This window comes from Erpetoichthys calabaricus, chromosome 8, assembly GCF_900747795.2.
Source record: "Erpetoichthys calabaricus chromosome 8, fErpCal1.3, whole genome shotgun sequence".
NCBI classification, from domain to species: Eukaryota; Metazoa; Chordata; class Cladistia; order Polypteriformes; family Polypteridae; genus Erpetoichthys; species Erpetoichthys calabaricus.
This window is the reverse complement of record NC_041401.2, coordinates 134,616,277-134,638,908: the sequence shown is the minus strand read 5'-3', so window position 1 is coordinate 134,638,908 and position 22,632 is coordinate 134,616,277. Positions and strand designations below refer to the sequence as shown.

The following is a 22,632-nucleotide window of genomic DNA, read 5'->3' as shown; positions in this document are numbered from 1 at the left end:
AAAAGGAGCCAGCGACCATCACTAAGCGGCCAGAGTCGGGTGGAGGAGGACAAGGTTGCTTGGGAGGAGTGGTGGTGCTAAGGAGAAGAAAGTGCTTTGCTGTACTGGTGTGATTTAGTGTGCTTGGGGCTGTGCATTGCTTGTGGGACATGGGGAAGAAAATAAATTAATTTTATTTTACCCATGCCTCCGTGTCAATCTGTGGCGGGTCAGGCGCTATATAGCGTCTTCTTACAACATACACAATAGATTTTTTTGACAACACAAAAAGGCAATTTGCTGAAGCATCTGGTTTTCCTGATGTAATCCAAGCAATTTACTGAACTTCTATTTCAATAAGGGAACCTAGAAAGAATGAAGCTGCTTTTGTTAACTTTTAAGTAGTGTCATTCTATTAATCCTTAAAATGCAGAGGAGGTGTGCTACAATACATGTTCCCTGTTAACAGTGTTGTGCATCACTTTTGAACTGTGGTGCAGGTATTACAGTGTTGTTTCACAGGGGACAAAACTTGCTGACTATGTTTCAGTGCTTAAGAAGCGTGTCACAGGGGTCTTCAATCCCCCAAACTTCCATACCATTGACCATGTGTTGATGCCTTGAGGGATACCCAAACCTCCTGGATCATCAATCATGTGTCACTGGTCACAGCATCACATTTACAAGATGACCAAGATTTATAAAGATAAACTGCTTTACATATTTTCACATAGAAGAAACCCCAAGTGAGGATTTTTCCACTTGTGCTGTCATGTTTAGAATTTTGGAATTTCAGATTAAGGATACTCTATATATAAAAACATTCCACACTGCCAACATTTGGGTTGAGTGTCTTCAAATATTAATCAAGCAAAAATCATACTTCATTTGCTGTTGTGGGACTCCAGCTCTCAATGACCCCAAAACTGAATTGTATGTACTGTGAATGAACAAATTATTTTGGATATAGGATGATAAATTCACACAAAAAAATTTGAAAAGTCGATGACTGTTCTCCAGTGTTATGGGTTTAGGGGTGAATGATAATGGCAAAAATTTAACTCGATATTTTCTAGGTCTTTGATGGTAACTATAATTAGATGATATTTTGCATCCTTTAAAAATGTGTTTGTACAAGTCTTATTGATCTAGCTTGGTCGTGTCAATAGGATATTGATTGCAGCTTACTAATGACATTAACTGAAACAGTTAAGGAAAACAGGTATTAGTTATTTACTTACAATAACACAAGTAACACAAAAATGTTAAAAATGACCAGTCAAAATAATACTAACTGCCAACAGTGCAAGTATTAGTAAACCATTTCAAAGAGGCCTAAAGAATTTTCACAAAACACTGCATTAAAACCAAAAAAACTATTATAATGAGAACATTTTAAACAGACACTTACCCTTAAACAACATACTAATCATAACTGAACTATAGGGCAAGAACAATTACAGTCTGGATAAACAAACTGCTAGGCTGTAAGGTGAATTGTGCAGCATACAAGCAAGAACAAAAACCTAACATACTGTACTACTGTGTAACAATCCAAATGTCTGTCAAATACTGCACAGGAAAAAAAAATAGCATTTTTAAACAAGTTCTGTCACATATTGCACAAAAATTCGATAACACTGTAAAATTCTACTGAGGAAACTTCAAGTTGTGTGACAAACACCAGACAGTCCACTGCATCTGGCTTCAGAGAAGCAAGGTTACATGTTACAATACTTCTACCGGTGCTGAAAGCCCTCTCAGAAGGGCTGCTTGAGGCAGACATCCGGTACTTTTCTGCAAATTTCTCTAATTGGGGAAAATGTACTTCTAGCGTTTTCCACTACTCAAGTGGAACTACATCAATGTCCACCTCAGGTATCATCAAGTAACTCTTGAGCTCTTCTTCAGTGGCAGTGTGCAGAGACTCTTGTGACGTGCTACATGTCCTGCTTCAACAGCGACTTCACAGCCCTGATGTGTAGTGCACCCATCGGCAATAGAAGCCTCATCACTGCCGATTTCGCAACTCTGTCGCGCAGCACGTCTGTCGGTCATTGAAACCGACACTGTGACAACGAACTTGTTTGCAGCCCCACCATGCAGCGCATCCATTGGCCAAGGACTAATCGCCGACCCGCAGGGCACTTTAATTTGACCAATGACCTAGCCCACTTTCTCTTTGTCCCCATTCTTCCAGGACGATCTGATCCCAGTCGTGGTTCTGGAGCCAAAGGGACCAAACTGAAGGAGGGAGTCAAGGCAGAATGCCTAATGAATTCACTGCTTGTTTGCTGTGTTTGTGCGTCATGGAGTGGTAGCTCCAGCTTCAAAATACACACTTGCTGTTTCTGTTTGAAGTTGATTTAACAAAGCTGGTCGTTCTGAAGCCTAACACTAAGCCTCATTTTTCAGGTGCAGGACAGTGACACACAACACACTCTCCTCCTCTGAATTCCTGTGCTTTTCAGAAATAGCTGCCAAACGACTTTTTCTTTTTTACTCCATTGTGTCATCACCTGCTCCAACTTCTGCAGCTATAGGCTCAGGATGAAACAATGCAAGAAGGCAGGGATCTGCGAGTGTTTTAAATAATGAAAGGGGAGAGAGAGAAAAAAAAAAAAGTGCTTTGGAATCAAGGGTCCCCCAACCAAGACGGCTTATGAAATAAAACACACCTGACAGACATGCTTCTTACAGAAATAATTATTTGTTCAAACAAATGTATAATTCCTTTGACTGCTTTTTTTTTTTTTGGAGGCTGACACCTATGGAGCTCTGGCACTAGATCAATTTCATCTAAATTGCATTGTATGGAGGACCCCAAACTATTCACCAATGGCAATATGAAGGCTATGTCCAAAACAAGGAAACCTCTTACAGTTGATAATCTGTAGTGTACTGATAACATTAGGCCCACTTTCTGTTGTCATGCAAACCATGTGGTCTTCTCGCAATTACCATGATGCCAGCACATCTTTCAGAGCTTGTGCAATGATGTCTCCTGTGTGGTCTTCTGGAAGAGAGGTTGTTTGCAAACAGTAGTGTTGAAGTTGCCAGGTTTCGTCAATGAAATGCACTGTCAAGGGGAGGTATGGCTTGGATGTTCGGCCTGACCATAAATCTGTTCGTTTAGGCAAAATGTGAAACCTGCAGTTTCATATCAGCAAAAATCTGATGCATAATCACACAATTCAGGCAGAGCTGTTTGACTGAAACATTTTCAGCCAGGCAGTGCGCATCTTAGCTCTAAAGTACTCAAAACTTGTCTGATTTCACCCCTCTCAAAGACTTATTGAAATGGCAACATATCTTTTGCATTGTAATTGGAGACAGTGTTTGTTATGCCATGCCATCTGTTGCTTTTCTCGTCGTAAGGCACTTAACAGAATGATTCAACTAAAATTTACCGTGTGTTTTTTGTGCTTATACCTTGGGTGATTCAGACCTGCATGGACTGATGATCCCTGAAAATTTTCTGTATTCCTCATATTCTGTGAGGTGGTTGTTTCACCATCTATGCAGTATATTGTTTGCTCACTCATTTTTAGGCAGCTACGCTGGCTTAACTTGTAGTACCACTCACCATGCTATGTGCTTGCTTTGTGCACATGCAGTAGTCTATCCTGTTAGGGTACACAAGACAATGAATGCGTTGACTCTCAAGGCATGTTCTTGATTGTTTTTCACAGAGTGACATACTCGATAATTTCAGCTCGCACATTGTTAAAACAACAATTAAGATATTATTGTAGACAATATATATTACACACTGCTATATGGATTTTTAGGTGTTCAAGCCATTTTACTTCATATTATATATATATAAAAACACAACACACCATCTCAAGTTATTTGCAGATTCATTTTACCATAGATCAGAAGATTCCTTAGCTTTAACCTTCCAAAAAGGATGCACAACTTGTTAATAAAACAGTTCAACAAAAGTATGCTTTCTTTTTTTCCCCTTTCACTATAATGGCAATCCAGCATTCTGTTTCAGCATCATACAAATTCCTAATGTTATGATACAGTTTTCAGGTGGAAATGAAGGGAATTTGGCAGCACGGTGGCGCAGTGGGTAGCGCTGCTGCCTCGCAGTTGGGAGATCTGGGGACCTGGGTTCGCTTCCCGGGTCCTCCCTGCGTGGAGTTTGCATGTTCTCCCCGTGTCTGCATGGGTTTCCTCCGGGCGCTCCGGTTTCCTCCCACATTCCAAAGACATGCAGGTTAGGTGGATTGGTAATTCTAAATTGGCCCTAGTGTGTGCTTGGTGTGTGGGTGTGTTTGTGTGTGTCCTGCGGTGGGTTGGCACCCTGCCCAGGATTGTTTCCTGCCTTGTGCCCTGTGTTGGCTGGGACTGGCTCCAGCACACCCCCGTGACCCTGTGTTCGGATTCAGCGGGTTGGAAAATGGATGGATGGATGAAGGGAATTTGGTAGCAGCATGCTATAACCAATAAGTTACAAACTGACAGAAGTACAGTATATAATGAGTTGTTTTAGCATGTAGTACTCAAAAAGCACAAAACATTTGAAGTAAATGTATGTTGCATACCAGTCTGACAGCTTTACAGATCATCTCATAAATATCCAATACAAAATGTTACCAAATTAACTTGTTACTTATGGGTCAGGAAAGACATTGTCACACACTGACCACGGGCCTCATGTATAAACGGTATGTACACAGAAAAACATTGTGTACGCCCGTTTCCACACATTCATCGCGATTTTTTAAAAACTAAATTTGGTGTAAAGTCATGCACATTTTCATGCCAACTCAATCCCCGCCGTACGCAAGTTCTCCGCTCGGTTTTGTAAACTGGCGGCACTCAGCATCAAAGCAGTGCTTTTGTTCCAGTGTGGTTTCCCTTTCTTTTTAAGATGCACATCCCTGACGGCTTTATCAAATATACTGAAATTAACCACATACTGTATTGTTTATTATTTTAAGGCATCTGATTATAATTAACCTGTAACAATATAATGGTCCATGGAATGGCCAAACTATTCCAAATACCATAGCAGCTTTAGCGTTATTACTTTCAAGTATTTATCCCACTGTACTGTATCCAAGTGTGGAATCACAGATTTCAAGCAGCTGATCGGAAAGAGAATTATCGGTATACAGCATCAAGCACACACTCCCTCAGCCATGCGCTATTTGAACTTCTCCCATACTGCAAACGCTTCAAGTCAGACAGTAATTTCAACACATCTTTTTAGTAATATCAAAAAGGCAAGTTTACAGGGAGATCTTATAGTTATGGGGGACTTTAATTATCCAAATATTAACTGGGATAACCTTGCAGATGGAGGAGCACAAGAACAGGAGTTTTTAGAAGTAATCAGTGACTGTTTAACACTACATGTTAAAGCACCAACACGGGGTGAAGCCTGTCTGGAATTAGTATTTTGTAATAATCAAGATATACAGTGCATCCGGAAAGTATTCACAGCACATCACTTTTTCCACATTTTGTTATGTTACAGCCTTATTCCAAAATGGATTAAATTAATTTTTTCCCTCAGAATTCTACACACAACACCCCATAATGACAAAGTGAAAAAAGTTTGAGATTTTTGCAAATTTATTAAAAATAAAAAAATTGAGAAAGCACATGTACATAAGGATTCACAGCCTTTGCCATGAAACTCAAAATTGAGCTCAGGTGCATCCTGTTTCCCCTGATCATCCTTGAGATGTTTCTGCAGCTTAATTGGAGTCCACCTGTGGTAAATTCAGCTGATTGGACATGATTTGGAAAGGCACACACCTGTCTATATAAGGTCCCACAGTTGACAGTTCATGTCAGAGCACAAAATAAGCATGAGGTCAAAGGAATTGTCTTTAGACCTCTGAGACAGGATTGTCTCGAAGCACAAATCTGGGGAAGGTTACAGAAAAATTTCTGCTGCTTTGAAGGTCCCAATGAGTACAGTGGCCTCCATCATCCGTAAGTGGAAGAAGTTCAAAACCAACAGGACTCTTCCTAGAGCTGGCTGGCCATCTAAACTGAGCTCCAGAGGTCCTCTGTGGAGAGAGGAGAACCTTCCAGAAGGACAACCATCTCTGCAGCAATCCACCAATCAGGCCTGTATGGTAGAGTGGCCAGACGGAAGCCACTCCTTAGTAAAAGGCACATGGCGGCCCACCTGGAGTTTGCCAAAAGGCACCTGAAGGACTCTCAGACCATGAGAAAGAAAATTCTCTGGTCTGATGAGACAAAGATTGAACTCTTTGGTGTGAATGCCAGGCGTCACGTTTGGAGGAAACCAGGCACCGCTCATCACCAGGCCAATACCATCCCTACAGTGAAGCATGGTGGTGGCAGCATTATGCTGTGGGCATGTTTTTCAGCCACAGGGACTGGGAGACTAGTCAGGATAAACGGAAAGATGACTGCAGCAATGTACAGAGACATCCTGGATGAAAACCTGCTCCAGAGCGCTCTTGACCTCAGACTGGGGCAACGGTTCATCTTTCAGCAGGACAACGACCCTAAGCACACAGCCAATATATCAAAGGAGTGGCTTCTGGACAACTCTGTGAATGTCCTTGAGTGGCCCAGCCAGACCCCAGACTTGAATCTGATTGAACATCTCTGGAGAGATCTTAAAATGGCTGTGCACCGACGCTTCCCATCCAACCTGATGGAGCTTGAGAGGTGCTGCAAAGACAAATGGGCGAAACTGGCCAAGGATAGGTGTGCCAAGCTTGTGGCATCATATTCAAAAAGACTTGACACTGTAATTGCTGCCAAAGGTGCATCGACAAAGTATTGAGCAAATACTTATGTACATGTGATTTCTCAGTTTTTTTATTTTAAATAAATTTGCAAAAACCTCAAGTAAACTTTTTTCACGTTGTCATTATGGGGTGTTGTGTGTAGAATTCTGAGGGAAAAAATGAATTTAATCCATTTTGGAATAAGGCTGTAACATAACAAAATGTGGAAAAAGTGACGTGCTGTGAATACTTTCCAGATGCACTGTAATTGAGGGTGTAAAAGTGATTGAACCACTAGAGTCAAGTGACCATAATGTAATACAATTATCAGTATTTTGTAAGAGTACAGATGCAAAGACTAAAATTGTTAAGCTAGTAGGGCTAATTTTGACCAGATGCAACAATGTCCAAGTAGGACAATGTAAAAACTGCTTTATAAAAGGCATATAAGACTAATGACTGCAAAGTGAATCACAGAACATATGAGAACATGAGGGCAACCATTAAGAAGGGTATCAGGGTGGCTAAAAGACAGTTGGGAGAGGAATATAGAAGATAAGGCGAAGGAAGAGCCTACGAGATTCTTTCAGTATTTTAGTAGTAAAAAAAATAGTTAAGGAGGAGGTGAAATGCATCAGAAATAGTAAAGGGGAATTAAAAGATACAAACAATGAAATAGTGGATGCCTTAAACTTACATTTTTCTGAGGTGTTCACAAGTGGATAACCTCCCAGAGGTAAACTAAGGAGTACTGAGGGATTTGGAAGTTATAGAAGGAGATGTTATGCTCACAATAAATAAGCTGAAATCAAACAAATCACCAGGACCAGATGATATTTATCCTCGAGTCCTTAAGGAGGCTAGTGAGTACATACAGTATCTCACAAAAGTGAGTACACACAGTGTACTCTTCATCTTCAGTGTACTGTACATCTTCAGTGTTGTCCCATAAAAAGATATAAAATATTTACAAAAATGTGAGGGGTGTACTCACTTTTGTGAGATACTGTATAAAAACCTAAACTGGAAAATGGCAAATATCATCCTATTATACTGTATAAAAAGGGTGACAGGGCAGATCCAAGCAACTATAGGCCAGTAAGCTTAACGTGCATCACAGGTAAATTAATGATAGGAATTATTGGGGATAAGACTGAGCAACACCTGGCAAGGACAGGAGTTATTCTGAACAGGCAGCATGGGTTCAGAAGAGGGAGGTTGTGTTTTACTAACATGCTGGAATTCTATGAGGAGGCAACAAAAGGATGCTATCAAAGTGGAGCATATGATATTATTGCCACATGAGAGGTTGGGCATCAAATTAAAAGAAGTGGGAGTTCAGGGTGATGTTTTTAGATGGGTGCAGAATTGGCTCAGACACAGGAAGCAGAGGGTGATGGTGCGAGGAACCTCATCAGAATTGGCCGATGTTAAGAGTGGTGTTCCACAGGGGTCAGTGCTAGGGCCGCTGCTAATTTATATAAGAAGAAGATTAAGAGGTGACATGACTGAAGTGTTTAATATTATGAAGGGAATCAGTACAGTGGATCGAGACTTTTTTTAAAATGAGTTCATCAAGAACACGGGGACACAGTTGGAAACTTGTTAAGGGTAAATTTTGCACAAACATTAGGAAGTTTTTCTTTTACATAAAGCAATAGACACTTGGAATAAGCTACCAAGTAATGTGGTAGACAGTAAGACTTTAGGGACTTTCAAAACTCGACTTGATGTTTTTTTGGAAGAAATAAGTGGATAGGACTGGCGAGCTTTGTTGGACTGAATGGCCTGTTCTCGTGTAGAGTGTTCTAATTGTTTCAGGCAATAAAAAGTGAAAAGGGAGAAGGGAGTAATTAAAGAGGGGGATACTGTGCTGAACAAGTGTTTAATGTTGACGAGACAGGTATACGCTTCCAAAAAAAGCCTAACAGGACCTACATCGCCAAGGATGAACAGACAGCACAAGGCCATAAAGCTGGCAAGGAGAAAATGACTTTGCTTCTTGGAGGGAATACTGCAGGTGACTTCAAACTCAATCCTCTGTTGGTGTACCAGGCAGAGAATCCAAGGGCATTTGGAAAGGTCAACTGCCTGTCGTCTGGAGGTCTAATAAGAAGGCATGGGTGACGCTTCAGATCTTTGAGGAATGGTTTTCCAGCCATTCTGTGCCAGCAGTGAAGGACTACTATGTTAGCAAGAACTACCTTTTAAAGGTGTTGCTAGTGCTTGACAATGCCCCAGGTTACCGTGCCCACTTGAGTGACTTTAACCCTAATATCAAGGTGGTTTACCTTCCACCTAAAACCACTGCCCTTTTACGGCCCATGGACCAAGATGTCATTGCCTCTTTCAAGGCCTACTACCTCAGGAGGATATTTGCTATGGCCCTTAATGCAACAGAGAAGGACAAGAACCTGAAACTCAGAAGACTTTTGGAAGTCTTGTAACATTATGCTGTACAAAACATTGCTTTTGCCTGGGATAAAGTGAGGCAAACAAACTTAAATGGTGTGTGGAAAAAACTGTGTCCCCAGTTTGTGTATGACTTCCATGGCTTGTGGAGTCAGTGGGGGGTATAACAGAAGGTTGTTGCCATGGGTAAACAGCTTAAATGGGATGTGGAGGCTGAGGATGTCACAGAGCTTATGGCATCACATGGAGAAGAGCCGTCTGCTGAGGACCTCATTCAGCTGGAGAAGCAGCTGGTTGAAGAGGAAGAGATAGAAACCCCAGAACCCAAGAGATTTACCACCAAGGGTTTAGGAGAAGGTTTTTCTATTATAAAGCGGATGGGTTGGCAAAATTTCAGGCTGAGGACCCCTGCGATGACAGATGCTGTAAGGTCTACAGAGCTTTTATGGATGCCTTGCAATGCTATAGGCAGATTTTTGGAAGATAAGAAGTCACCAACCTTCCAGACTAGCCTAGAACAATATTTTAAGAAGGTAGAGAGGCCTGCAACAGATCCTATCCCCTCTATATCAGCTGCTTCTTGAGATGAAACACATGTAGTACAGGTAGAATCATCTCCATCTTCCTCCTCCCAATAGGTCACTCTCTCCCACCTTGTAGTGCCCCTTCCAGTGTGCAAGACAACCACAGGAATAAAAGGTAAGGATTTTTTTTTTTTTTTTTTAACACCACTCATTTTTTTTGTTACTACAGTACAATGTACAGAACAATATTATATCCTTTTTCTGTGGCTTAGTTGTGTTTTAATGTTCTAGATTATTATTTTACAACTGTGTTAAGATAGGTAAGTGACTTAGGATAGGGTGTGTTTCGACTTACACCAAAATTTGGGTTACATCACTGTCGTAGGAACGGAACGATGTCGGAACCCGAGGACCCCCTGTATAAGTACAATTACCTCACTGTAAACTTGCGATAGTTATTATATTGCACAACCTGAGCCACTTTATAAAGTGCATATTTACATATGATGATGATATCATTTTTTAAGATGAAATGTAGCAAGATATGTTATTTACATTATACAGATACAATTAGAACATCATTTAAATAATATATATTGTTAATAATTAAACATGTGAGGACACTGTGTTGCAGCGCTAGCGACGATCTGGCGCCCTGTTCAGGGATTGTTTGTGCCTTGCATTGTATTCTTGCTCGGACTAGCGCGACACTGGATGGACAGAATAATAAAACATGTACTATGAAGATACAGTAATCCCTCCTCGATCGCGGGGGTTGCGTTCCAGAACCCCCCGCGTAAGGTGAAAATCCGCAAAGTAGAAACCATATGTTTATATGGTTATTTTTATATTGTCATGCTTGGGTCACAGATTTGCACAGAAACACAGGAAGATGTAGAGAGACAGGAACTTTATTCAAACACTGCAAACAAACATTTGTCTCTTTTTCAAAAGTTTAAACTGTGCTCCATGACAAGACAGAGATGACAGTTCCGGCTCACGATTAAAAGAATGTAAACATATCTTCCTCTTCAAAGGAGTGCACATCAGGAGCAGAGAATGTCAGAGAGAGAGAGAGAGAGAGAGAGAGAGAAAACCAAACAAATCAATAGGGCTGTTTGGCTTTTAAGTATGCGAAGCACCGCCGTATAAAGCAGTTGCAAGGAAGGCAGCAGCTCACACCCAATCCGTCAGGAGCAGAGAATGTCAGAGCGAGACAGAGAGAGAGAAAAGTAATTTGGGTAGCTTCTCAGCCATCTGCCAATAGTGTCCCTTGTATGAAATCAACTGGGCAAACCAACGGAGGAAGCATGTACCAGAAATTAAAAGACCCATTGTCCACAGAAATCCACGAACCTGCAAAAAATCCGCTATATATATTTAAATATGCTTACATATAAAATCCGCGATAGAGTGAAGCCGCGAAAGTCGAAGCGCGATATAGTGAGGGATTACTGTATTTCAATGTTCTTTAGAAGTTTTGAAGAATCTGCGTTCTAAGCTTACAGATGGCTTGACATCTATTACAGAGCTGACTGTGTGGCGATTGGGTACTTGGAGAAAGAAAAGGACGGACAGGAATTGGGGGTTAGTACGTTTGAAAGAGACAGTACTGCCACAATAAATTATTTCATTGAAGGTAGCGCACAGCGCAGTAAGCATCTTGCGCGAGGCAGGAACAATCTCTGGAGAGGGCGCCAGCAAGGAGGAAGAGAAAGCTTGTTTAACCCTTTAACCGCCAACTCCCTAAATATTCCCCATGCCAGGAGAAATCTGAACAATTTTCGTTTTTTTTACTTTACATTTATTCAAGCAGTATTTTACCTGCTGAAATGTTTCAAATAAATGGTCAATCAAAGCACGTATCTTGAACAAGCGGTCACGGTTTGGATCTTTCTTATCTGGCTCAGATAATGAGCAGCAGTCCAGTTGAGATGCTGGGGATACACCCACTCATCGCCATCATCCGATGCGTCGTCATTCACAGTATCACGCAGCGCACATTGCTGATCATCATTGTCGCTAAAATCTCCTTCAGAACTGCTACAATCATGATCAGAATTATTGTCCAAAATCGCCTGCAAAACCTCACTTGAAGTCAGTTTACGTTTCGCCATATTCACAGCTTTCACTTTCGAATCACATCACGTGAGCGGCCAATACAACCGCAGAATTGTCGAAATACAACGTAGTAATAATACCCACGCCAAACTGTCAGTTATACTACGCGCCAGGCATTCACATAACCATAGGCAAATGTGCCGGATAATTCCGGCAGTAAGGCGTCAGCAATAACGCTACGATGCCGGATATATCCGGCAGAGGGCGGTTAAGGAGTTAAGAAGCACGTAGTGATTCACACACATACAGGTGCTGGTCATAAAATTAGAATATCATGACAAAATTGATTTATTTCAGTAATTCCATTCAAAAAGTGAAACTTGTATATTAGATTCATTCATTACACACAGACTGATGTATTTCAAATGTTTATTTCTTTTAATGTTGAGGATTATAACTGACAACTAATGAAAGTCCCAAATTCAGTATCTTGGAAAATTAGAATATCAATTAAGACCAATGCAAAAAAAGGATTTTTAGAAATGTTGGCCAACTGAAAGGTATGAACATGAAAAGTATGAGCATGTACAGCACTCAATATTTAGTTGGGGCTCCTGTGGCCTGGATTACTGCAGCAATGCGGCGTGGCATGGAGTCGATCAGTCTGTGGCACTGTTCAGGTGTTATGAGAGCCCATGTTGCTCCGATAGTGGCCTTCAGCTCTTCTGAATTGTTGGGTCTGGCGTATTGCATCTTCCTCTTCACAATACCCCATAGATTTTCTATGGGGTTAAGGTCAGGCGAGTTTGCTGGCCAATCAAGAACAGGGATACCATGGTCCTTAAACCAGGTACTGGTAGCTTTGGCAATGTGTGCAGGTGCCAGGTCCTGTTGGAAAATGAAATCTCCATCTCCATAAAGTTCATCAGCAGCAGGAAGCATGAAGTGCTCTAAAACTTCCTGGTAGACGGCTGCGTTGACCTTGGACCTCAGAAAACACAATGGACCAACACCAGCAGATGACATGGCACCCCAAACCATCACTGACTGTGGAAACTTTACACTGGACCTCACGCAACGTGGATTCTGTGCCTCTCCTCTCTTCCTCCAGACTCTGGGACCTTGATTTCCAAAGGAAATGCAAAATTTACTTTCATCAGTGAACATAACTTTGGACCACTCAGCAGCAGTCCAAAGGCGAGATGCTTCTGACGCTGTCTCTTGTTCAAGAGTGGCTTGACACAAGGAATGTGACAGCTGAAACCCATGTCTTGCATACGTCTGTGCGTGGTGGTTCTTGAAGCACTGACTCCAGCTGCAGTCCACTCTTTGTGAATCTCCCCCACATTTTTGAATGGGTTTTGTTTCACAATCCTCTCCAGGGTGCGGTTATCCCTATTGCTTGTACACTTTTTTCTACCACATCTTGTCCTTCCCTTTGCCTCTCTATTAATGTGCTTGGACACAGAGCTCTGTGAACAGCCAGCCTCTTTAGCAATGACCTTTTGTGTCTTGCCCTCCTTGTGCAAGGTGTCAATGGTCGTCTTCTGGACAACTGTCAAGTCAGCAGTCTTCCCCATGATTGTGTAGCCTACAGAACTAGACTGAGAGACCATTTAAAGGCTTTTGCAAGTGTTTTGAGTTAATTAGCTGATTAGAGTGTGGCACCAGGTGTCTTCAATATTGAACCTTCTCACAATATTCTAATTTTCCGAGATACTGAATTTGGGACTTTCATTAGTTGTCAGTTATAATCCTCAACATTAAAAGAAATAAACATTTGAAATACATCAGTCTGTGTGTAATGAATGAATCTAATATACAAGTTTCACTTTTTGAATGGAATTACTGAAATAAATCAACTTTGTCATGATATTCTAATTTTATGACCAGCACCTGTAGAAGAACACATGCAATACAAAGCATTTAACGTGCTACTTTAGTTACAATGGTATTTCAGACTCTAGTAAATTAAACAATTTTAAGATGAAGTTTACGATGTTCTACTTTAATGACAAAATAAACTACGTGATTAAAGTGGAAAATTCTAGATTAAAGTTGACATTGACCTTTTTTTTGCCACTGTGTGCCTAATTTTTTTGTTCTTTTCTCTGTACCCTAATAAGTTTCCATATGACTCTCAGATGGTGGGCTACGGCTCCCCTTTTCACAGCGACTTTGATATCCGACAACTTCTTTTTTATTTTGGGCACTGTGTGACTTTGTGAACTTGAACTTTCGAGTTTCTCTGACACTCTATCAACTTCCTTTTGTTGTTTATACCACTGTTTAAACCAGCGTTTCTCAACCTTTAAGTATTTGTGACCCGAGTTTTCATAACAGTTTTAATCGCGCCCCCCCTAACATTTTTTTGAAACCCTAATAAAATTTATTCCTATATTTTTTGCTGCCGAAACACCGCTACAAGTTTAAAATTTTCCTACGAATTGTGAAATTACACCACATATGGCAACATTCGCGCCCCCTTTTTTGTTACTTCGCACTCCCCTGGGGGGGGGGGCGCACCACACAGTTTGAGAACCTCTGGTTTAAACCAACAAATAGTATGTTTTTCTTTGCCTCCACTTGGTTTTCATTGAACTTCTATTTTTCCCCGTGCTTTTGCCATTGTCTTTTCACAGAATGTTGAACTTAAAGAGTTATTTATATCGATTTGCATATTCAAACTGGTGTAATTCTGGGCGGAGTTGGGGAGTGGCAGCAGGCTTGTGCACATGCATTACTTTTCACGCTGACCGGTATTTATGCAGCGGAAGAACATGGAAGTTGGTGCACGCATAGATTCATGCATCTGGATTTTTTTGTGCGTGTGCACATTTCCGCTTTTGTCCGTATGCTTGTGCTGGGCGGAATACCAGTTCATACCGAAAACCGTTTTTTATTTTTCTTATGATATGGATTTTTCTTATGCCGCAACACCGGTTTAAATTGCCTAAACGACGTTCAGAACGTGGCGCAGCGGGAAACTGTTCAAGTGGGGACCTTTTTCACTGCTACACCGCTAAACACAGATTTGTTGCGCGGGGGCTCTTTTTCACTGCTACACCACCAAATAGGTAGCGGTAGCGTAGGTATTGCACAGTGAAAATGGACAGAGAACATTCCGAAACTGAAGCCGACGATAAAGTTGAACATGATGAACAGAAGAACTTTTGCCGAAAAAAAGGAGTCACGTCCGTCGCCTGGAGATACTTTAGTTTTAAAAAGGTCAGATGTGTAAATACTGTTTCTATACTACTGGACAATACTGCAAGCCAAGTTGTACTTGTTTTATTTGTTTTCAATACAGTGTAATGTATCTGGGTACTGTGTAATAGTGTGACGACATGTTGACTTTATTCTCGACATTTCTACTTTATTCTTGCCGTTTATGTCAAGATTAAAGTCGACATGTTGAGTTTATTCTCGTAATTTGTCATTAAAGTAGAACATCGTAAAATGAATATTTAATTTACTAGATTTTCTCAAACCCAGTCATAAGTTATATAGCACATTAAATGATTTGTGTTAAGTGTTCTCCGAGATTCTTAAACTGACTTCTTCTTGCACTAAGAGGAGGCGCCGGCAGCGATCACTGCACAGAATACATTCACTTCATGATCTTCCTGCTCTCTGAACATTTAGAATGCTAAGATAAATACTTAATATAATTTTCATGGTGAAATGCATTAAAGCATGCATTAATCATATGGGGGCACGGCGGCGTGCCTGCCTTGCATTTGCATGTTTTTCTGGTGGGTTTACTCGGCGTGCTTCAGTTTCCTTTCAAAGTCATGTAGGATGTGGGGTTTTGTTATGCTATATTGACCCTGCTAGTAGGGATGCACCGATACCACTTTTTTGGAAAACGAGTACGAGTACTTGCATTTCAGTACTCGCCGATACCGAGTACTTAATAAAAACATGATTTAAATTTACAGGTAACAGCTTTAGTCATATAATTTAACAAAAAAACCAAGAAACTCTCGTCTATCCATTGGGAGGTTAGGCTAATTAGTGACACGGGGCTAACACTGCTTGTCCAAATATCCGTGGTGAAACTAAACGCAGAGGAGGCTTGCAGTAGGCTGTGGATATGTTTTTTCACGGAGTCGTGTAGTTTAGGCAGCTCCGTGTCAGTCATGTAGCGGCGGCTTGGGACATCATATCTGGGCTCCAGAACATGGAGGAGACGCACGAATCCCACATTTTCTACCTCCGAGAGGGGCTGGTCACTCAATGCAATGTACTCGATAATTGCCTATGTTATTTTCACAGCACGTGGATCGTCTCTGGACATTTTCTCTCGTCTTGCAAGAGTTTGCTGCAGCGTGGGTTGTGTTGGTTTAAAAGCGTGGGTAAACTCTTTGTACTCGTTGTCGTGTTGGGATTTTAGGTGCTTGATTAAATTACTTGTGTTAAATGCGCTACCTTTTGAGCCTCCTCTGGACAATTTCGCTGAGCACAATTTGCAGTCTGCCTTTGTTTTGCCGTCTTCATTCACTTTGAAATAGTTCCACACGGCCGACGTGTCTCGCCTCGCCTTCTCCCCGCTCTGAGCTGCAGCCGGGGCCTGGGGGCGGGCACTCGGCGCCTGTGATTAACCCCTTACATGCCGCTCAAACATAGACATTTCTCAGACCGTGGTATCGGTCCCCGGTATCGGGGGACTTTTAACGAGTACTTTAGAAAATGTGGCATCGAGGCCGATACCAGATACCCGTTTCGGTATCGGTGCATCCCTACCTGCTAGTGTATGTTTTGCTTGTATTCATCCTGCGATGTGCTGGCGACTCGTTCAGAGATGGGCGCAACTCTGAATGGATGGCATAATTAAACATGTATAACGAAGATATTTTTAAAGTTCTGAACACTCCGTGGGCTAAGTTTATAACTAGTTTTAATTTCACAAAGACGTTTATCGTGTGGTGATTGGTTATGTGGTGAAAGAAAAAGGAAGGATAGGAACTGGGGGTTTGGTACGTCATATAGAGACAGCACGCATGCAATAAAGATAGCCCGCTCAGAAGAACATGCATTGAATTCTGTGTTCGTGTCTCCGACCACCAGATCACAAACCCAACATTTACACAATATTTAAGTTAAACATGTGCGATAGCCATTCATACATCCAGTTTTTTGGAGCCTCGTCACACCTGCCATAAAGTTCTCTACACTGAACATACACCTGGGGACCTCTTACTGCGAGGGAGCAGTACTACCGCCTCACTACCGTGCATGTGTAATACCTGCTTTAATGCATTTCATCATGAAAATGATATCAAGTATTTATCTTAGCATTCTAAATTTTCAGAAAGCAGGAATATCATGAAGTGAAAGGATTCTGTATGGTGATCACTGTCTCCTCTTAGTGCGGAGGAAGTCAGTTTAAGAAGCGTAGTGATTAACAACTGGGTCGGGGAACACTTAACACAAAGCATTTAATGTGCTCCATTAATTTATGACGGGGTTTGACAAAATCTAGTAAATTAAACATTGATTTTAGGAAGAAGTTTAGTTTACGACATTCTACTTTAATTATGAAGTAAACTATGAGAATAAAGTGGAAATGTCGACTTTAATCTCAACATAAATGGTGAGAATAAAGTGGAAATGTTGACTTTATTCTCGACATATAGTTTGTTTTTTTCTTCCCTGTGGCCCTAATACGATTCCGTAGGGCTATACCACAAATAGCATTATAAATGCAAATTGCAGGTTTATTATTTATGCATATAGCTTAGCTTGAAGCAAGGTCAATATTAATGCAGTTTGCCTAAATGATGGTTCAGTTGGTAAAGATGTCATCACCAAGTTGCACTTGTTTTATTTTATTTTAATTTGGTGAATACTGTGTAATGCACCTGGGCTTGAAGTCTTGAAGTAATAGTGCAACTATCAGTAATAATACTATTATTAATTTTACTGTTATTATTTATTAGTTTAAATATTATGCAGTTTAATGATGATAAAGTTGTTTAAAAAGTCACTTTAACGTGTCAGTGGACAGAGATTGTTAACATTAACAGAAAGTGTAGTTGGTTTACAAAAAATATTTACTATTTATTCCTTTTCTAAGACATATTCAGTGCAATACAACTTTTGACAAGCACTTCTGGATATTTTACTAAGTCTAAATGCCTCTTTATATGGTTGAAAATATGTTGTCAAAATCATAGTTTAAGTTTTTGCAAAATTTGTTCAATAAAAAGGTTCTATATTTTGACTGCATCTGTCATGCAATGTGATACCTTCTCCATTAGTGCCACCCCCTTGAAAACTACCACTTTATGGGGCAATGCAAACCTTATTAATACTTGTGTGCACATTAAAATGTTTTTTTTGTACAATGTACAATACTCTTGACAGTGGAATAAGTTATTCTTAGCCAGTAATTGCAGTGGAAAATGTGGTTAACATCCACTCATGCATGGGGAAAAAAATACCGTCGAATACCGTGAAACCGGGATAATTTAGAAAAATACCGTGATATAGAATTTTGGTCATACCGCCCACTCCTACCGTACGCCATGTTTTAGTGGGAATTCTATGCATGGTGTTATGCATGAGGCTCCAGGTGCTTGCCACATATCAGTTTTAATCATTATTAAAAAAAAAAAAAAAAAAAAAAAAAAGTTTTTAAAAGCAAGTTTATGGCAGCGCACATTATGCTTCATTTACAACTCTTATGCATAGGAATGAACTTCTTTTCTCTCTCCATTAAACAGGTAGTATTCAATATGAATATCTGTTCATATGCAGTCCTACTACACTGTAGTACAGTCAAAAATTAAGTCATGTTTATATAGTGATGGTGGCAATTATCTTGAAGAAATTGTTTAACTTAATAGAAAATATACTGGAGAGAAGATATGTTAAATGAACAAGTAACATTTTAAAGCTTAAGCTTCTATTAGCAAATATTAATGTCCGATAAACAACTATTTAACAATAACCCTGCCCATATGGGACAACTGTACGCACAATGATTTTGGGTTAAACTAACAGCTAAATAAAAAAGGGTCATGAATGTAAATACTAACATTACTCCATCTTGTAGTGTTTGACACAGACAACTAAAACTGGATTATTTATTAAGTTATGTGGGGACTTTTCTCTCATTCTCTCATTCAATTTACATATGATAACAAAACAGTACATAAAACTTAAGTCTCTGTGAAAAAGGACACCAGTGCATCAAACATTAATGAACTATGAATGGTGTAAATGAATTTGTTATTCTGCATAACCTATTATGTTTGAAAATCTGTTTATAGAAAATAGACTATCATTCAGATACTTCATAAGAATAGTAGAATATATAATTTTAATCAAGTGCTTTAAACAATTAGGTTTGTTAAAGGCTGCCTGTTCTAATTTACAAATCAAACTACTAAACACTCTGTACCTACAGTTGCACCGACTGATGCTCTTCAATATCTTTGTGCTTCTAGAGTTCTTCCCAAAGTTCTGTTTAATCACCTTTAACCTTCAGTCATTTTACTGCCACGTTTTACTTCCATATTTGAAATGCATCCTCTGATTTCAAAGAAAAGATTAAAAAAGTACTTAAAAGGAAGACAATGAGAAACAGAACTCCTGAAATACATTGATTTCCTGTATTAAAATCCTAAACCGTGCGCTACGGTTTTACTTTTTCATTTCAGTACTATAATCTAACACACACATGTAAAATTTACTAAATATATTTTAAGAGCCTTAGGACAAGCAATTCATAGGGAAGTGCAGATATATGAAGCCCACATAATTTAGTTCACTTTCAAATATGTTCAGAAAATAATGTCTCATTTAAAAATGTATTTCACACACTAGTTAACAGTTCCACCATTAATGAAAAAGTTCATCTCAATGAGCATTATCCAAAGAAAATGTGTATGCATTAGAACCAAAGCTAAAATGTGTCTGTATTATCCATATTAATGACCAAGAATGGTAAACCGGATGGCATGGACCCAGGTACACGGCGATGGACGCAGGAGACGTACTGCGCAGGCGCAGAGAGCGCACGTCTCATAAACCGCCAGCGAAGTGTGATCCACCGTGCACGAAGGAGTCACCGCTCAAAAACGAAAGAGCTCTTGACGTGAATGAGAAATGAAGCAACAACGCGCCCATAGCTAACGACTACCGACACGGACACATAAAAAAGAGGATTCTGCGCTGCAGCCCAGATTCAAACGGAAGAGGCTACGGATGCCCCACAGGTCCAGAAAGATAGAACGGAAGGCGCGGGAAAGTACGAAAGGCGCCTACACAGCATAGTGAAACCCAACATAGTACGGATGTCGCAGGCGTCACCGCCATATTGTGAGTGGCACTACTGCAGAGTGAAGTTAGGAATAATGTGCTGCTTGGGATTGTACAAACCAGCTCGACTAACGGAGCTACAAACACGAGCCCACATGGATAAAGAAAATAAACGTGAGTGCCTACTACGCGCGTCTGAAACTGCGGAAGCAAAACTATCTCGGCTCCAGAACCAAACAGCTCGACTAACAGAGCTACAAAAACGCGCCAGCATGGACAAATACAATGAACATAGGCGCCTACAACGCGCATCTAAAACTGCGGAAGCAAAGCAGGCACGGGGGGTTGGCAAGTGAAGCGAGCAAAGCCCCCTAGTATAGCCATATGACTGCAACAAAGAACTATTTTGATAATCAAATAATCTATCAATTACTACATTGATTAATGAGATTTTGAAAAGCAAAGTTATTTTCATTTAAATGAAAGATGCATATAAATGCAATGTTCTTCCTCTTGCAGAATGCTCTCTTTTAAAAAACACAAAAGCACACAATATAACAAGGTCTTAAAAGATTAGAATATATAAAATTAACACAATAGAATAGTCCAGACACTGAGCAACAGAGATAAAGATAGTATTGTACGACCTTTAAACTGTAATTGCAATTTTTAACAGTCCCCTGCTGCAGACAACAGCCATTACAGCAGTGCTTGCCTGACCAAGGTGTGGTAGCTAAGCTTGTTAAACTTCCACCAATGTAGAGGACTTTCCTCCTTGGCAATAAGCTTCTCTGTGAAATTTAAGATAACTCCATTTGTCACAAGTTATCCAACGGCATCCTCATTTTTAAATCTCTCTGTACTCTTAACTACAGGGAGGGGACAAAGATTTGGTAACTTGGACTGGTCTGGCACTTTTGAACTTCCTCTATTTTGCTTCAGAATGGCGGTGTGTACTTTATGATTTGCACATGAAAGACTCCAGTGTCAGAAATCAGGGGTTCCAGAACTTTGGGATGCATATAGTTATTTTCATGAAATGTTATTTCCTCCCTTTTCTTCAGCACAGCAGAAGAAAAAGAAAAGCTATGTGCAGCCTTTAGTAACAATTTACAGGACACAGAGGGAGGGGAGAGTCACTCAAGTTCAAACACATTGTCATATGTAAACCTCCAATGAACTTCTTACTTGAATGTATTCCACAGAATAGTGGGAAGAAACCAATATTAACTTACAATAATAAATGGCACACAGACAGCTGATACAGCGGTAAACAGAGAAATTTATGCGATGATATGCTTGTCTCTACACATCCACAAAACAATTCTACAGCAAGGATTATTAATAAAGGGTTAAAAATGTTATTTGTACAGATGATCCAAGTCATCTCTAAAATTTTCAGAGAGGTTGGGATCCTATAATTTTGATAACATGTGTTGTACATGAACTTTGGCTAGTGCAGCTACCACCTCAAATGTGCTCTTCCCCCCTGCAATAAAGCAACTGAAGATGTATTCTGGATGTAATTAGCACAAAAAAAAAAGTGCTGAAAACAATTTATCATTAGACTCATCAATTAGTAGTTTCTGCTCAATACCCATACTCTCTATAACCAGGGAGACCACTGTAACACTATTAAAAAAGGAAGATTTAGGAGGAATATACTGACTGAACAGTTTTTCCTAGTAGATAATAGCCTGATAGATTTTTGCCTATAGGAATACAACTTTAACCTAAGCTTCAGTTAAAGAAAAACAACATGCATGTACACATTACAATATTATGCACAAATGAATATGAATAATGACCTGTGTGGCGATAATATCATATCAGAGGATCCTCAGAAATGCCCCCAAACAAGTACATTTAAAAAAAAAAAAAAAAAAAAAAATCACATCAAAGGTTGCTCTGTCAACTTAACAAGTTCTATCCTACTTTTTGATCTGAAATCTCTTTTTTTTTTTTTTTTTTACCTGAGAGGGTGTATCCGTTTCATTGATTGGTTGACCATCAAATCTGAATCTAATCTGTCTCATTGACAACCCCTAAAGTATGGATGGGAAGAAAAAAAGAGTGGTTATTCTTCACTACTCAGAAGAACCACGTTAAAATATACACTTAAGATTAATCTGCAAAAAATATGGAAAAAAATATCTCTTGCTTAAAAGAAATGACAACTTTACCAGTATTTTAGCATACTTAAAATAACAGGTTAAGAGTGAAAGTATCATTGACCAAATAATTAAATCTTGCACCAAACTAAGGAAATATTTTAGATTCAAATAATGCTAAGAATAACATCCACATTAAAAAGGTCCCCCCCCCCCCAAAACAAAACCTGTGCATAAATAATATTAACGCAAAAACATGTTTAACTGTGAAACACCCTGAACACATTCAAGAGAATTAATTTGAAAAAGTACCATCTTAAATCATTTAACATCACTGCCATGTCTATTTATTAAGGATTCAAAACAAATAAACAGCTACTTGCCTGTCTTTCACAGTACGCTTTCATGAGCTTGCTGAGTGGAGTGTGTCTTTTAATTTTAAACTGGACAACGGATCCATCTTGCCCCGCCACCTTCAGGTTAATGTGGTCATTCTCATTTTTCACTCCTTCCTATTAAAACGCAAGCAATTATTTTAACAGAAGA

The 22,632-nt window shown here is 39.9% G+C and overlaps 1 protein-coding gene across 1 annotated transcript in view; it reads right to left on the bottom strand.

The window, feature by feature from the left end:
* LOC114656085 (small ubiquitin-related modifier 3) overlaps positions 1–22,632 on the bottom strand; it is a 34,493-nt gene that overhangs the window by 5,644 nt on the left and 6,217 nt on the right. Inside the window, exons 2-3 of the mRNA XM_028807492.2 lie at positions 22,470–22,598; positions 21,949–22,020 (exon numbers count right to left, since the gene is read on the bottom strand). Coding sequence (XP_028663325.1) covers positions 21,949–22,020; positions 22,470–22,598 — 201 coding nt within the window. The remainder of the gene's footprint in view (positions 1–21,948; positions 22,021–22,469; positions 22,599–22,632) is intronic.